Consider the following 18282-nt stretch of genomic DNA (forward strand, 5'->3'; position numbering starts at 1 on the left):
GCCATGTTACTGACATTATACTGCACATCCTGGTCTAAGCCATGTTACTGACATTATACTGCACATCCTGGTCTGAGCCATGTTACTGACATTATACTGTATATCCTGGTCTGGTCCATGTTACTGACATTATACTGCACATTCTGGTCTGATCCATGTTACTGACATTATACTGTATATCCTGGTCTGAGCCATGTTACTGACATTATACTGCACATCCTGGTCTGATCCATGTTACTGACATTATACTGTATATCCTGGTCTGGTCCATGTTACTGACATTATACTGCACATTCTGGTCTGATCCATGTTACTGACATTATACTGTATATCCTGTTCTGAGCCATGTTACTGACATTATACAGTTCCTCCTGGTCTAAACCATGTTACTGACATTATACTGCACATCCTGGTCTAAACCATGTTACTGACATTATACTGCACATCCTGGTCTAAACCATGTTACTGACATTATACTGCACATCCTGGTCTGAGCCATGTTACTGACATTATACTGTATATCCTGTTCTGAGCCATGTTACTGACATAATGTGGTTTCAGTTGGCCTGATCTATATTTATTCTACACTGCTCCTCCGTAAGTTTGTATTTTCTTCATAATTGTATAAAATGGTTCTTAGTTATAACATGAATGTGTCTGGTCATTGCCTAATAAAATGGCGCAGACATGAAGTCAGCTGGTAGTGTTGTAGATAGGACTTCCTGCTGTCAGTGTGATCTCTTGGCTCCTCCCCTGATCTGCAGGCACTGTATCCTGTACGTTATACTATAGGTTGATGAGAGTTGTAGGAAGGATCCCGGGATCTGTGAATATAGATGATAGTGATCAGCGTGTACTGATATTATATAGTCAGTGTACTGAGTGCAGGGGGAGGTGGATCAGCCATGTGCAGCTTCCTGTTTATTACACGCACAGCCAGACTCACACACAGCCCTGTGTATAGCAGGGGGCTGATCTCATCGCTCTATAGCAGAGAGTTTTCCAAAATGGTGAGTAGATGAATGGTGGGAAAACAAGGGATAATCCTTGCATCAGTTGTAGAAATGTCATGTTAAAGCTGCAGCCATCACACAGAGAACCACTTGCTGCCTATAAGAATGTATTAAAGACCATTATATGTCAGAGAAGCTAGGCTGGCTTGTCTGCTGTGGGTCAGACTACACACCTTCTGTTGGGGGGAGATCACAGCCTGTTATCTCTTCTGTATCAGGTTGATGTCACACAATTGCCCTTGGAAAGGTCACTTAGGGGCTCATTAACACCATTGATCTGGATAGATTGCATAATACTGTCTCAAGATGCTTTCATAAATATGCAATGCATTCTGTGAATGAGCAAGGGAGATTGTCTTTCTTTTGCTCCTCCTCTTTTCACAGAGCGCATTGCATTGTGGGATAATAATAGTACTAGACCTGTATATGGCAGAGGGAGCAGGTGATCACATCGTTCACGTGCACTGACATTTGTTTGGCACCTCTCATTGGGTGGTATGTAGGGTTTTAATGCTGTCTGTGTTCCCTATTAGGAAGAGTCTGTTTGCCATATTTATCCTAATCACCAAAAAGGAAAGAACAAAATAACTTGGACTTGTCCCTGGAGCAATACTAATCTTACAATGGGGACACTAGTTCTGGTAAACCTGGTGACATCCAGGTATTACCTTACTTTGGAGGAATTTACTCTCCCTTCTTGTTTTGGCTATGGGACAGGAAGGGAAATCTCCCCAATAGGTAGAGATGTACGAGTTTGTACGTGCCCGATCCCGCCAGTTAGGTGACACTGCACTCCACTAATCACCGGCAGTGACACATTTCTCTGATCTGTGCAGCTGCGGATCGGGAAATGTCTCACTGCCTGTGACTAGTGGAATGCAGTGCCAGCTAACTGGTTGGATCAGGCACATACCAACTCGAACACGGCCGAGCTCATCCCTGCCTATGAGACAACATCACACTGATGGCAAAAAAAACAAAAGACCTTACAATGGCTATAACACTCCCTTACATTATCCAAAATAAAAATAAATGTTTTGCCTTGAGTTTGTACCTGGGCTAGAAGAAAATAGATTTAGTTTAGAAATACTTCCCTCTTCTGTGCAGTTGGTTTTGCACAGGACAGTCTAGATCCTCCTCTTCTTGGGTCCATGGCTGGAGCTCCTGGCCCCTCCCTCCTGTTGAGTGCCCCCACAGCAAGCAGCTTGCTAGGGGGCATCCGAGCTGCAGCTGCATGTATCCATTCAGAGACGGAGCTGCCATTCGGCCCTGCCCCTCTTTCTCCTGATTGGCTGAGTTTGATTGACAGCAGCGGGAATCAATGGCGCCGCAGCTGTGTCTCAACCAATCAGGAGAGAGAGATTTCCGGACGGCTGAAGCACTTGTGGACATTGCTGGATATAGAGGGAGCTCAGGTAAGTATTAGGGAGGCTTTATATCTTAATGCATAGATTGCATTAAGCTAAAAAACTTCTGACTTTACAACCCCTTTAATTTTTATTGTGCTGTACTAAAGCAAACCAGTCTAGTCATGGATCCACTTAGCCTGTTACCAGACAATGAAAGAACAGCAGTGTACTGACGAGTCCATCCATACACCTCCCAGATCATTTTATTTCTTTGGCGCATACTACCAGATATTTGTGTTCAGCGGCAGACAAGAAACCTGTACAATCAATGACAGGCTGACACTATCTTCAGGTAATCGCTCCACGTGCAGATAGTTATAGCCTGTCATTCATTTATACAGGTTTCCTGTCCACCGCTGATCAAAAACACCTGGACATATGCACTGTCACCCATACCTATTTAATAAATAGCAAGGAACATACATTCCACGTAATTATGCTACCAAAATTAGTGTGTGCTGTAAATTGCCTTCCCCTGTGTTCTTGTTTCTTCTTGCCGATGGCTTTCATTTTGCTGAAGCCAAGAGCCCCTAAGCAGCAGTAAATCTTTTGGCTATCAGCAGATCGGCCTCTAGTGGCTCTGATTTTCAACACAATGTAGAAAAAAAAAAAAAAGAGGGCAACTGAGCATGTGCAGTGCAGGGTGAGACAGTGTGTTATTGGATTTAAAACAGTATGAGTATTTTTAATATTTTACTTAGCTATACCTGCAAAAGGGGCCAGCGTGAAGTAGGACTTTTTCTTGCTAAAGTTCCATTATAAAGTAGCATTAAAGCCTCAGAGGTTAAGGCCCCGTTCACACTGGGGCGATCCGACTTGCCGGGGCGACCTCATAGGTCACGGCGCGCTGCTCGCACCGCTACCTCAGAGCGGCCGGCACGGACTTCATGACATTGAAGTCTATGCAGGTCGCTCCGGGTCGCCCCAAAGAAGCTCCGGACCCTTTTTCTAAGTCGGAGCGACTTGTGTCGCTCCTATTAGAACGGGTCCACAGCTTCTCTATAGCAGGTCGCCTGACAGGTCGCCCCAGTGTGAACGGGGTCTTATAGTTTTAACAGATTAGGCACAATAAATGAAACATTGTATAGTAAACTTTGTTATATTTCTTACTCTAGCACTTGCCGTTTACAGCTTTTAATGCTGCTGGCTCCTGCTCTCTGCTTCACTTCCAGTCTTCACAGGAAAGAGTTAACAGTGGACAATGCCTCCATCCAGCCTGTTAGCCTAGAGAAGGGGGAGGAGGAAAAAAAACCATAGTAGTGCCCAGCCATGTTAGGCCATAGGGCTGTGTGATTCTCTTGAAGCACACAGTGTAGAGAGAAGCAGCTCTAGCCCCTGCATGTAATAGTCTCTCCATAGCATGCTGGAGAAGAAAAGAAGCCACCCTGAAACAGGAAACCTGGAGCAGTGGTCATGGTACCAGCTTAAACTGGAACAAGGCAATAGTTAAACGGTAAAGAAGCTGCATACTCAGTAAGGCTCTGTTTACATATGCTGCGGCTGCGGCTCACAGCATGGGGTCCGGTGCCTCCCTGTGCACCGATTCAGGTGTAAATCAGGTCTAAGTTTTTGCCTGAAATCACACCTGAATCTGCTTCATTGAGAGCCGGTCACACTCCCCTGTAATTCAGATTGGATGCGGGGAAACCCACATCCATTTCACAAATGTGTGAACATGGCCGAAATCAGCTATTAAAAGGGTTTCAAACTGAGGGTGTAATATCACTTTTAATGTTCCTGAGAGTGTGGACCTGCGCTGAGACACATTCTATTGATCATTTATACTACATATGTGATACCTTTTAGCTTTCACTTAATAGATTCATAATTATTATTCCATTATACAGTGTCAATAAAACCATTTCATTTTTAAAAATATCAGGCCTCTGAACATTAAATAACATCCCAGTATAAGCTATTTCCACCAGATGCCCTATTCACTAGTGCTTCCAGCTCTGCTGATTTCCCACTTTGTAGTTCTTCCAGCTCAATAATTCCCCTGTTCAGCAGATCCCCAGCTAATTGGTACTCCTGCTCAGCACATCCCCCAACTCATTAGTACATTTGTTTAGCAGATGCCCCACTCAGTAGCACCCCTGGGTCAGCTGGTCCCCCCTCTCAGTACTAACCCCTAGCTCTGCTAATGCCCCCCACACAGTAGTACCCCCAGCTCTGCTAATCCCCCCTCAATAGTAACTCTCATGTTTTCTGATGCCCCTCCCCCAGATCTGCTGATCCCCCCACTCAGTACCCCCAGCCCTGCTGATCCCCCCCCACTCAGTAGTAACCCCCATCCCTGCTGATCCCCCCCCACTCAGTAGTAACCCCCAGCTCTGCTGATTCCCTCCCCCACTCAGTAGTAACCCCCAGCTCTGCTGATTTCCCCCCCCTACTCAGTAGTAACCCCCAACTCTGCTGATCCCCCCCCCACTCAGTAGTAACCCCCAGCTCTGCTGATCCCCCCCACTCAGTAGTAACGCCCAGCTCTGCTGACCCCCCCCTCTCTCTGCAGGCCCTGCTCACCTCCCACTATATTGCTATAATGCTGCTCACCACTCGTGACATCTGCTAGTTTCTCCCGCTTCGGTCCCCCAGCTCTGCTGATCCTCTGCCACTTTTTTCTTTCTCTCTCTCCAGTCTCTACCTATCTTCTGCTACAGCTTCCAACATTGTGCACCAGCTCTGCTGATTTCCCACTTTGTATTTCTTCCAGCTCAATAATTCCCCTGTTCAGCAGATCCCCAACTAATTGGTACTCCTGCTCAGCAGATCCCCAACTCATTAGTACATTTGTTTAGCAGATGCCCCACTCAGTAGAACCCCTGGGTCAGCTGGTCTCCCTCTCAATACTAACCCCTAGCTCTGCTAATGCCCCCCACACAGTAGTACCCCCAGCTCTGCTGATCCCCCCCCCCCCTCAATAGTAACTTTCAGGTTTTCTGATGCCCCACCCCAAGATCTGCTGATCCCCCACTCAGTACCCCCAGCCCTGCTGACCCCCCCACTCAGTAGTAACCCCCAGCTCTGCTGATCCCCCCCCCCACTCAGTAGTAACCCCCAGCTCTGCTGATTCCCCCCCCCCCCACTCATTAGTAACCCCCAGCTCTGCTGATTCCCCCCCCCCACTCAGTAGTAATGCCCAGCTCTGCTGACCCCCCCTCTCTCTGCAGGCCCTGCTCACCTCCCACTATATTGCTATAATGCTGCTCACCACTCGTGACATCTGCTAGTTTCTCCCACTTCGGTCCCCCAGTTCTGCTGATCCTCTGACGCTTATCCTTTTCGATCTCTCCAGTCTCTACCTACCTTCTGCTACAGCTTCCAACATTGTGCACCACATGTGCCTTCTGCTCCTGTCCAGACCTTGCTAAACTTCCTGCTGCTCCACATTGTACACCAGATGTGATGTCTACACCAGACACTTCTGAGATGTATACATAAGAACCAGAAGTGACTGCTGATGTCTTTCCGGTTGGCTTGTTGGTTTCTCCAGTGCATCCTGGGAGATCTTGTACCTCTAAAGCGAAGCTAACTGAATAAATGCCCTTCAAATGCGGCAGGTGCTGTTAGAGAGTGTTATGATAAATTTGTATGGAGGCTTTTAAGCACCAAGAAATCAACATGGGGTTTAATTTTTGAAGCAAAGCAAACATGTATAAACAGGACTCTAAGGTAAAAAAGGCTGAAAAAACGCTTAGGTTTGAACAGAGCCTAAGGCTCCATTCACATCTAGGCGTTGCTATGTTTACAGGCGTTTTTGTGCAGGCGTTTTGTGTTGAAAAATGACCAATGAAAAACAGTTAAAGGCCTGTAATCTGCCAAAAAGAAGCTCATGTACTTTTTTTAACAACGGGCGTTTTGCTTAAGGCGACAGAACGCTCAGATGTCAACAGTGGCCATTGAAATGAATGGGATTTGACTTGTTGCCTAGATTTGAACAGAGCCTAAATATAGTTGCAGGAGGCTGACGTAAACAAATATTCATCTATCTTGGCGAGTTATATGTAGATATTTGTTTTTAAATAATAGCCATATTAAGGGTCATTTTTATATCTGCCTGGGGTTTGGGTTTAATCTGATATTGTTTATGATCTGTCCTTATTGCTTTTCTTATTGACATTAGGCTTCTTAACAGCTAGGCCTGAATTTGGGTGGCCTGGACTGCCTTATGGATAACAGTCTGGTCAATCAAGCTAAAAAATGAAGGCTTGAAAATACAGATTTCAGGAGCATAATACATGTAAAGCCTGTTATATAGAAAAAAAAAACATAATAAATAAGAATGCAAAGAGCAGTGGGATGCAGTAACCCTTAAAATAAAACAAAAGGCAACACTTTTTCCCATATCGTCTTGCAGGATAGCACCTGGAGAGAGCGTAGCTCCACCCAATTTCACAGGAAACATTGCAGTCACCACTTTAAAGCCCGGACCCATCCACCATCAACTCAGTTGTAGTTTTTCCTCCGCCATGGTGGAAACGCTGCAGGGAACCAAGGGTGTGCAACGCTCTCTCCAGGTGGGGAAGGGTGAAGGGCATATCCCGTATGTAAGTTTTTTTCTTTATTGCCATCCCAGCATCCCCCCCTGACGGGAGGGGGTTGTTCTGGAGTCTTTTCCCCTTCAAGCCCGGGTAGGGCAGAGGCCCCAAAGGTTCCGCTGGAGGGTGTGGGGCTTGGGCTGCGGCAGGTGCAGTTCTCGTGTTGCAGGCTTTTCACTTGTGGCGGGCGATGAAATTTCCGGCGGGGCAGGTCTCCAGCAGCACGCGGCGGCTTCCTGTTCCGGCCGCTGGTACGCAGGGGGAGGAGGCAGCCCCTGCTGGTGTATTTCCGGTCCCTGCAGCGGCAAAAGGACTTTTTTTAAATTTTGAAAATGGAGCTGCTGGACGCCCGTTGAGCCCTCTGCAGCAATGGATCCTGAGGAACCAGCGGTAGTGGCAGGAGCAGGAGCCAGAAACACCAGCCAGCCCCAGGTAAGCAAGGCAGAGGCCTGACTGATTACTCTGGGTTTATGCTATTCCCTCTCTTTTCATTCCCTTAGGGGAGGTGGAGAACCTGCATCACACTCCAGAGTGACTTCCTAGGGATTGTGATTAGGATGGTGATTTTGTGATGTGTTTTTGTTTGTTATCACTATCTATTTTCAGGGGGTCTGCTAGGGTGGAGACCTGTTTGGGGATGTTATGTTTGTTCATGATCTTTTGGTGTCTTTCAGGCTAAAGCCAAAGAAAAGACCAAACATCCCCCCCCTCCTTCCAAGAAGAAATGTCCCTCCTGTAAAAGCACACTTAGGGACTCTTGGACCAAGTCTTTATGTAAGGCCTGTATAGCAGATTTAGTCAAGGAGGAGACGTCCTCTGTAACTTCTTCTGCCCAACCCAGTGAGCTTCTCACTTCTTTCCAGAAAGAGTTGGCAGATACTTTTCAATCTTTCGGGTCCATTTTGGATAAAAGTCTGGTAGCACAAACTAGTGGTAATCCACCAGCTAGTCCACATCCCTCCCACTTCTGGCCCTAGAGAAAGTTATTCAGAGGAGCAGGGGGGAAGTGTTTCTCCAGGATCAGACGAAGAGGAAGGTGAGGAGAAGGAGGTGTCTTCCTCACATTACAGACTATCCCTGGAGGAGGTGGACGACCTTTTAAAGACCATTCATACTACTCTAGACATCAAAGAAGATAAAGCTCAGTTATCTCTGCATGATAAGATGTATCAGGGTATGGGTGAGGTTAAGCATCGAGTATTCCTGGTTCACAGGGTCCTGTCAGAGGCTGTAAAAAGGGAATACACAGGGTCCTGTCAGAGGCTGTAAAAAGGGAATAGAAAGATCCAGAGAGGGCCCCTTTTTTCTCTCGATCCCTAAAAAGAAGGTTCCCTTTTTATGAGGGTAGTGCCCAGGTTTGGAAAAAGAGGCCCAAACTCTATGCAGCTTTCTCCTAAGTTTCACGTAATACGGATCTAGCATTCGAGGATATGGGAGTCTTGAAGGACACCATGGATGAGAGCTGATTCCCTATTAAAAGGACTGGGACACTACGCTAGCTAACCTTAAACCGGCAATGGCTTTAACTGTAGTAGCCAGGAATCTGGACCATTGGCCAGAACAACTGGGGCATATTGAGGCAAGGACCCCTCGTAAGGATCTGCTTGACACTTTTCCAGTCTTACATAAAGCAGTTGGATACATGGCAGATGCCTCTGCAGAATCTGTAAGATTGTCCGCTGTCATGGTCTTACCTTCTTGCTGTTCTCCTTCGTTTGACATGTGCTGGCGGCCATCTTGGTTTCTGGGTTTCTTGTAGCCTCCCACCCTGCGGCTCCTCCTTCCCACTGGGAGGAGCTGGATGCCTAGCTCATATATATATATAGGAGGTCTGTGGCTTCAGTTCCTTGCTTGGTCCTCCTGTGTTCACATGCTTCTAAGACTGCTGCTGCTTCTGGTCCCTGATCCTGGCTTCGTCTGACTACCCTGCTGGTTCCTGATCCTGGCTTCGTCTGACTACCCTGCTGGTTCCTGATCCCGGCTTCGTCTGACTACCCTCCTGGTTCCTGACCTCTGGCTTCGCAAGGACTCTGCCTCGGTTTCGCCATCCGTTTGGACTTTTGCTTTACAGCTTGATTTTCAATAAAGCCTTCTTATTTTCACTTATCTGTTGTTGTACGTCTGGTTCATGGTTCCGTGACATTAGGACCAAGCCATGAATTCTGACGGTACAGGGCCATCCTCGCTACCCACGCTGGTTGCCAGACTTGATCAGCAGGATCACCTGTTGGGTCGGTTCGCCGTGGCGTTGCAAACCCTGCTTGAACGCACGGCTCATTTCGCTCCCGTTGCCGATGGGTCGGTTGTCGCTCCTGGGCCCGCTCCTACTGCCGCTCCGGTTGTTGCGCCAGAGTCTACCCCGACACCTGTTGTTGCGCCTGCGGTGTTTCGGGGTATGACCGGTTCTGCCCCCCTTCCACAGCGCTTTGGGGGAGAGCCAACTCAGTGCCGAGGTTTCCTTAACCAGGTGGGCATTTTTTTCGAGTTGCTGCCACATGCCTTTCCTACTGAGAGATCAAAGGTGGGCTTCTTAATTTCGCTGCTCTCGGACAAGGCCTTGGCCTGGGCCAGCCCTTTATGGGAGAACAACAATCCGGTGGTTGCCGAGTTTTCCGGTTTTGTTGCTTCTCTTCGGAGGGTATTCGATGTGCCGGCTCGTGCTGCCTCTGCTGCGAAGCTCCTTATGTCCATCAGACAGGGTTCACGATCCGTAGCTGAATACGCCATTGAGTTTCGTACCCTGGCAGCAGAGGTGGGCTGGAATAATGAGGCTCTGGTCGCTGCTTTCTCTCATGGTCTCTCGGATGCCTTGAAGGATGAGGTTGCAGCTAAGGACCTACCAGTGGAGCTCGAGTCTCTTATTTCTTTCTTGATTTTGATTGACACCAGACTCAGGGAGAGACCTTCCTTTAAGGAGAGTCTGCGGAGGCCTCCTAACAGATTGGCGCCTACCTTTGCTGTCCCACCCGTGCCTCCCTCTCCTCCCACGCCTCCTGGGGATGACTTGGCTGGGGGTGAACCCATGCAGCTGGGCTTTGCTCGCCTGTCCGAGGGGGAGAGGGTACTCCGAAGACGCGAGGGTCGATGCATGTACTGTGGTCTCGGTGGGCATTTTCAGTTGGCATGTCCGAACCATCCGGGAAACGCTCGCACCTGAGATCCTGTCGGGGGCAGATCTTGGGTGGAGTCTCCTCGTCCCCGGTTTCCCGTGTTGACAAACCACTGATCACTGTTGTCCTCTCCTGGGTTGGGGGCTCAGTGACGACCCAGGCGTTGGTGGACTCTGGTGCTGGTGGTTTGTTCATTGATAGTGTGTTCGCTGCCGCCAATTCCATTCCTCTGCAGGCCCGAGGTTCTCCACTGGCTCTTGAGGCGATAGACGGCAGACCCCTTCTGCCGCCACACGTGACTCATGAGACCCTTCCAGTGGGGATAGCCATTGGTGCCGTTCACAGAGAGTCGGTCTGCTTCCAGGTTATTTCGTCTCCACACTACTCGGTGGTCTTGGGGTACCCCTGGCTCCAGAAGCATAATCCGACTTTCGATTGGAGATCGGCCGAGATCCTCTCGTGGTCACCGCAGTGTGGGGCTAGTTGCATCCATGGGCCTGTCAAGTTGCTGTGTACTTCCTCGGACTCTCTGTTGCCTCCTGAATACGAGGAGTACCGGGATGTATTCGATAAGGTGCGCGCGGTTGCCCTACCTCCGCACCGCCCATACGATTGTGCCATCGAGTTACAACCTGGTGCCGTTCCTCCTCGTGGCAAGGTCTATCCACTGTCGGTAGCGGAGAATGAGGCCATGGAGGAGTACATGAAGGAGGCGCTTTCACGCGGACACATTCGCAAATCCTCGTCCCCGGCAGGGGCTGGATTTTTCTTTGTGAAAAAGAAGGGCGGTGAGTTGAGGCCTTTCATCGATTACAGGGGTCTCAATCGCATCACGATCAAGAACGCTTACCCGATACCCTTGATTTCCGAGCTGTTCGATCGCCTTAAAGGGGCCACGGTCTTTACCAAACTCGACCTGAGGGTGGCATATAACCTCGTAAGGATCAAGGCGGGCGATGAGTGGAAGACCGCGTTTAACACCAGGACCAGTCATTATGAATCCTTGGTTATGCCCTTTGGGTTGTGCAATGCGCCCGCAGTCTTTCAGGAATTCATTAACGATGTTTTCCGTGACCTGTTGCAGCAGTGTGTGGTGGTCTATTTGGATGACATCTTGGTATATTCTGAATCCATGGAGACCCACATTCTGGATGTCAGACGAGTGTTGCAACGGTTACGAGAGAACAAGCTGTTCGGTAAGCTTGAGAAATGCGAATTTCACCGATCCCAGGTAACCTTCTTAGGTTACATCATTTCCGCTGAGGGGTTCTCCATGGATCCTGAGAAGGCTTCGGCTGTCTTACAGTGGCCCCAGCCCAGTGGTCTTCGCTCCCTGCAGCGCTTTTTGGGCTTCGCCAATTATTATCGGAAGTTCATCAGGGACTTTTCCATGCTAGCCAAGCCTCTCACGGATCTGACCAGGAAGGGCAGTAATTCCCAGGTCTGGCCGCTCGAGGCCATCCGAGCTTTTGAGGCTCTAAAGTCCGCCTTTGTGTCGGCTCCGATTCTGTCGCATCCCAACCCTGGGTTGCCCTTTGTCCTCGAGGTGGACGCGTCTGAGACGGGAGTAGGCGCCCTTCTGTCTCAGCGTAGAACACCAGAGGGTCCTCTGCTTCCTTGTGGGTTTTACTCCCGGAAACTGTCTTCCGCGGAGTGCAACTATCAGATTGGTGACAGGGAGTTATTGGCCATCGTGCAGGCCCTTAAAGAATGGAGGCACTTGCTCGAGGGTTCGGTGGTTCCGGTCCTCATCCTGACGGACCACAAGAATCTGACCTACCTTTCTGAGGCCAAGAGATTGACACCACGTCAGGCCAGATGGGCTCTGTTCTTGTCACGTTTTAATTACGTGGTCTCCTACCTACCCGGTTCCAAGAACATCAGGGCGGATGCCTTATCACGGCAGTACTCCGACCTGTCCAGGGAGGAGTCGATTCCGACTTCGGTCATACCTCCGAATCAGATCCTGGCCGCCATTCGCACCAGCCTGACCTCTCCCCTGGGTGAGCAGTTTTTGGCGGCTCAATCTGGTGCTCCCTCTGGGAGACCCAACGGCAGATGTTTTGTGCCTGAGGAGTTGCGCACTCGGTTGTTGCGAACCTACCATAACTCCAAGACCGCGGGGCATCCTGGAAAGAATCAGCTGTCCTGGGCTGTTTCACGTCTGTTCTGGTGGCCTTCCCTACGTTCCGACATCGCCGCATATGTAGCGGCATGCTCCGTTTGTGCCCAGAGTAAGTCCCCTCGGCACCTTCCGTTGGGCCTTCTGCAACCCATAGCCACCGGGGAGCGCCCATGGTCACACCTGGGGATGGATTTCATTGTGGACCTCCCTGCATCCCGAGGCCATACGGTCATTCTCATGATTGTGGATCGATTTTCCAAAATGTGCCACTGTGTTCCTCTCAAGAAGTTACCCTCTGCACAGGAGTTGGCCACGATTTTTGCCAGGGAGGTCTTCCGGTTGCACGGTCTGCCCAAGGAGATTGTGTCGGATCGGGGGAGTCAGTTTGTGTCCAGGTTCTGGGGCGCCTTTTGCTCCCAGTTGGGGATTCATCTCTCCTTCTCCTCGGCCTACCACCCTCAGTCCAATGGGGCCGCAGAACGATCCAATCAGGCCTTGGAGCAATTCCTTCGTTGCTATGTCTCCGATCACCAAGACAATTGGGTTGACCTCCTGCCTTGGGCTGAGTTTGCCAGGAACACGGCGGTGAACTCTTCCTCTGGGACGTCTCCCTTCATGGCCAATTATGGGTTCCAACCTGCCGTGTTACCAGAAGTATTCTCTCCCCAGGATATTCCGGCTGTGGAGGATCACCTTTCCGTCCTACGTGCTTCTTGGGTACAGATCCAGAAGTCCCTTGAGGTCTCTGCGCAGCGCCAGAGACTCCAGGCTGATCGCAGACGAGCGCCTGCTCCTTCCTACCAGGCCAGAGACCGTGTATGGTTGTCCACCCGCAACCTCAACCTTCGAGTGCCCACTCCCAAGCTGGCGCCTCGCTTTGTTGGTCCCTTCCGAGTGCTTCGCAGGGTAAACCCGGTAGCCTATGCCCTTGCGCTTCCTCCTGGCATGCGGATCTCCAACGTGTTTCATGTCTCCCTGTTGAAGCCACTGGTGTGTAATCGTTTCACTTCCTCGGTTCCTCGGCCCCGTCCGGTCCAAGTGGGCAATCGTGAGGAGTATGAGGTGAGCAATATCCTGGACTCACGCCTGGTCCGCGGTCGGGTGCAGTTTTTGGTTCATTGGCGTGGTTATGGTCCAGAGGAGCGTTCCTGGGTTCCCTCCGCAGATGTCCATGCTCCTGCCTTGCTCCGAGCCTTCCACGCACGCTTCCCTCAGAAACCGTTCTTTACTCCGCGGAGGAGGGGCCCTTGAGGGGGAGGTACTGTCATGGTCTTACCTTCTTGCTGTTCTCCTTCGTTTGACATGTGCTGGCGGCCATCTTGGTTTCTGGGTTTCTTGTAGCCTCCCACCCTGCGGCTCCTCCTTCCCACTGGGAGAAGCTGGATGCCTAGCTCATATATATATAGGAGGTCTGTGGCTTCAGTTCCTTGCTTGGTCCTCCTGTGTTCACATGCTTCTAAGACTGCTGCTGCTTCTGGTCCCTGATCCTGGCTTCGTCTGACTACCCTGCTGGTTCCTGATCCTGGCTTCGTCTGACTACCCTGCTGGTTCCTGATCCTGGTTTCGTCTGACTACCCTGCTGGTTCCTGATCCTGGCTTCGTCTGACTACCCTGCTGGTTCCTGATCCTGGCTTCGTCTGACTACCCTCCTGGTTCCTGACCTCTGGCTTCGTCTGACTACCCTGCTGGTTCCTGATCCTGGTTTCGTCTGACTACCCTGCTGGTTCCTGATCCTGGCTTCGTCTGACTACCCTGCTGGTTCCTGATCCCGGCTTCGTCTGACTACCCTCCTGGTTCCTGACCTCTGGCTTCGCAAGGACTCTGCCTCGGTTTCGCCATCCGTTTGGACTTTTGCTTTACAGCTTGATTTTCAATAAAGCCATCTTATTTTCACTTATCTGTTGTTGTACGTCTGGTTCATGGTTCCGTGACATCCGCAAGATCTTCGGCCCTAGTAAACTGCATGTCCCCATAGCGCCAGCATCGCAAGAGTTTTTACGATTGGCGATGGGGGGGTCGCACCTCTAGTTCAGAGCCCGTTCGGGCTGTCTTCTTCCCCAAGGATCTTCACGAAGATTATGGCAGAAGCCTTGGCACTCCTCAGGTTCGGGGAGTGTCGATTGTGCCATATCTGGATGATCTTCTCTTATTTGCCAACACAAAAAGCCTTTTGTTGAGGGATCTAAGGAGGACAGAGAGCCACCTGGAAAGTCTGAACAAAGAAAAATCAAACCTGGTCCCTTCCCAGAGAATACGATTTTTGGGTTGCATCATCGACTCCCAGACTAAAAGATAATAAAGTTCCAAGATGCGGTGAAAAAGGTCCAGACAAACTCGCCGATTTCGATTCGGGCAGCTATGTCAACCTTAGGCCTTCTCACGGCCTCTATCCCTGCTGTCCAGTGGGCCCGCCTCCATTTTAAGTGTCTCCAGCAGCCAATTCTGCAGAGTTGGTTCTACGGGGAGTCACTAGAAAAGCATGGTTTTTCTAGTGACAGACGAAAGCGACAAATCTAAACAAGGGCCTGCTCTGGACTTTTCCAGGCGCAAAGAGATTGACAATGGATGCAAGCTCCTGGGGTTGGGGTGCTCATTTTGAGGGCCAGATTGCTTTGGGGTCATGGACAAGCAGGGAAATCAAGAGATCCTCCAATTGGAGGGAACTGAGGGCTATCCTCTTGGGGCTTTGGTCTTTCAAAGAGATGGTCCAGGGGCATCATATTCAGTAAGTCTAATACTGAGGTTTTTTTTTTTTTTTTTCTTCCTTTTCATCTAGAGTAAGGGAGGGCTATAACCCCGGTCAGTTTGTTTTTTTTTTTTTTTTGCTATCTGTGTCCTATTTGGTGGATTTCCCTTCAGTTCCCGTTCTATAGCCAAAACAGGGAAGTGAGAGGAAATACCTCCAAAATGAGATATTTACCTGGTGATCATTAGATCTCAGGGATGCGCAAAACGGAAAATTGTATCATACTTACCGTGATTTTCCTTTCCTGGTGCCTATCCATGGCAGCATACCTGTGATAGAGCTCCGCCTCTACTCCGCCTTCAGGACTAGTGAATAGCTTAAAAGAAACATGCCCCCTACACCCAGCATTCTCCTATGATATAGAATACCGAGGGAGGGAGCGTATGCTGCAATGGATAGGCACCAGGAAAGGAAAATTACGGTAAGTATGATACAATTTTCCGTTTTCCTGGTGCCTCAATGGCAGCATACCTGTGACAAATAACTAGCTGACAAAAGGGTGGGTCGATGCTAAAACACAAGGAAATGGTTTTTTTTTTTTTTTTTTTTTTTTGGATGAAGAAAGGGCTTCCTGCATTGTCCTTTTTTCAAATTCTACAGTGGTGAGCGTTCCAGGGTCAACTCAATGTTTTATAAATGTGTGCTGAGACGACCATGGACGACCATGGAAGCTAAAAATTTTTTTTTTAGCTTCCAGATACTTCTGGAAGACTTTCACTATGTCCAAGCTTGGGCCTATTTCTGACTGGGAAAAAAAAAAAACTGGCAAGGCCCATGGTTCCCTGAGCTGACTTGCGGTAGCCACTTTAGGGGTGAAACCTTGAATAGGTCGCATTTCCACTCTGTCTGGAAAGAAAGGAACGTGATCCTCTCTGATTCCCAGGGCTTGCAAGTCCGATATCCTCCTGCCAGATGTAATGGCTAGAAGAAAGGCCATCTTTAAGGATAAGTTAAAAATCGATATTTGTTCCATAGGAGCAAAAGGATGTTCCGCCAAAGCTTCCAGGATTAGAGTTGGGTCCCATTTTGGAAAGGTGCGTCTGACCAGAGGGCGTGAACACCCCTCTAAGGAACGTAATTAAGAGAGGGTTGACTGCTCATCTTGAATTTGTTGCCGTTGATAATGCGGCTACCTGGACCTTTAATAAACTGAGACCTAGGCCTAGGTCAAGTCCGGTCTGTAGGAACCCCAAAATATTCGAGACTGAAGGTGAGAATTGATCAAAATTTTTTTTTCCCAGCCGCAAAGGTTTGGAACTTGCCCCAGACTCTTGAGTAGATGGAGTTTGTGGATGGTTTCCTTGTTTGAAGGAGTGTCAAAATGACTTTCGGGGAACAGCCTAAGGCTTCAAACCTCCGCCACTCAATTTCCACACCGGTAGATCCAATCTGTGCGGGTTTGGATGAGAGACTCTGCCCTGCTGTAGAAGTTGAGGGAACAGGGGAAGTGTCAGAGGTGTGCTCACAGACAGCTGCATGGCTAGTGGAAACTAAGGTCTCTTGGGCCAATAAGGGAGAATCGCCAGGATGTGTACTGGTTCCTTCAGGAGCCTCAGGAAGAATTTTAGAATAAGAGGGCGAGGTGGGAAGGCATACCCTGTGTCGAAGTCCCAGGTGCATGTCAGAGCGTCCACTGCTTCCATCTGGGGTTGTGGAAAACGGGAGATAAATCTGGGAAGCTTGGTGTTCCGTGGTGTAGCGAACAGATCCACCTGAGGATATTTCCAGTGATTGGTGATCTGGTGAAATACCTGCGGATGCAGGGCACATTCGTTGTTGTCCGGACAAGATCTAGAGAGAATGTCCGCTTGATTGTTTAGCCTGCCCGGGAGATACACTGCTCTGAAGTCTAGGAGATTCCTCTCTGCCCCGAGCATGATCTGTTCTACTCTTGACAGAAGCGACCTGCTGCGAGTCCCGCCCTGTTTTTGAATATAGGAGACTGCTGCCCTGTTGTCTAGTCATAGAAGGACTCTCTTACCTCCGATGTGGGGAGCTAGAGAGGTTAAGGGTAGGAATGATCCTCTCAACTCCATGATGTTTGAGACTAGGCTCTCGGCTTGAAAGAAGCATCTTCCCTGGACCTCGATTTCCTCAAAATGGGCTCCCCACCCTTTTCCGCTGGCATCTGAAGTAATTGTGGTCTATGAGAGGGAACCCAAATATCGTGGTTTGGAGAGGTTCTGAAGCTTCGTCCATCAATGAAGACTTCTGCGCATTCATGGTGTTAAGAGGATGGTCTGTGAGAGACGTTGTTTCTTCCACTGTTTTAGGAAGCCGGTCTGAAAGTACCTCAGATGCCAACGTGACATGGCACCATCAAAATGCATGCTGACATTGAACCTATGAGGCTCAAACGGAGAGAAGCTGTCAGGCGGGGGTTGCACAAAATCTTGGAAACTCTCTGAATGAGGATCTTCACTTTCTGTGTGGGTAATGACACTGTACCCTGACTGGTGTTGAATAATGCTCCAAGATAGATCATCTGCTGGGTAGGCATGAGATGGCTCTTCTGATAGTTTATTAACCTCCCTGCCTGGGTCAAAGACTGTAATAAGACGTCCCTCTGCAAGAAGGTGACTCTGACTGTCCACAAGCAAGAGGATGTTGTCCAGGAAATGATCTACCCGTAGGCCCTTTTCCCTGAGAAGGGCTATGGTAGAGACTAGGACCTTCGTGAAGACCCAAGGAGAAGTGCATAGGCCGAATGGAAGGCACTGAAACTGAAGATGTAGATGCCCCACTGCGAATCTCTGAGAGGACGGAAGAATTGAAATGTGCAGATGGGCCTCCTGAAGATCTATTGAGATTAACCAATCCTTTGGTTGTGCTGCTTGGATTATCGTCTGCAGAGATTCCACCTTTGAAACTTTTTCGATCGATATGTCGATTGAGCTTTCTCAGGTCTATTACTGGTCTCCATTCCCCAGTTTTCTTTGGAACGAGGAATAGAGTTTAGTAAAAACCCGTATATTGCTCCGAAGGGGGCACTGGAACCGCTGCGCTCTGTACATGGAGAGTCGTTATAAACTGCAGAAGAGCTTCCGCTTTTTGTGGTGATGTTGGGATCTCTGTCCTCCTTGAAGTAATATTGAGGAGGCTGAGGAGAGAAAGTCCTGTAGTGTCCGTGTTTTATTGTAGATAGGACCCAAGGGTCCTGGCATCTTTTTGCCCAAACTGGCACAAAATGTTTGAGCCTGGCTCCCACCAGGAGTGTCTGGGCCTGCCCTATGTCAAAAAAAGATTTTGCTTTATCCTGGGGGGCGGAGAAAGGTTTACTTTTTCTTGTCCCCAGAAAGGAAGACTGGGTACTCCTCCTCCAGGTTTTCCGGCCATCTCTA

General features: G+C 49.3%; 1 protein-coding gene across 1 annotated transcript in view; it reads left to right on the top strand.

Annotated features, from left to right (window-relative positions):
* The first annotated feature begins 792 nt into the window (after positions 1 to 792).
* The window catches only part of PCBD2 (pterin-4 alpha-carbinolamine dehydratase 2), a 322620-nt gene continuing 305130 nt past the window's right edge, over positions 793 to 18282 (top strand). Inside the window, exon 1 of the mRNA XM_082257161.1 lies at positions 793 to 1010. Coding sequence (XP_082113287.1) covers positions 906 to 1010 — 105 coding nt within the window. The 5' untranslated portion in view covers positions 793 to 905. The remainder of the gene's footprint in view (positions 1011 to 18282) is intronic.

This window comes from Pelophylax lessonae, assembly GCF_965119305.1.
Source record: "Pelophylax lessonae genome assembly, chromosome: 4".
Classification (NCBI taxonomy): domain Eukaryota; kingdom Metazoa; phylum Chordata; class Amphibia; order Anura; family Ranidae; genus Pelophylax; species Pelophylax lessonae.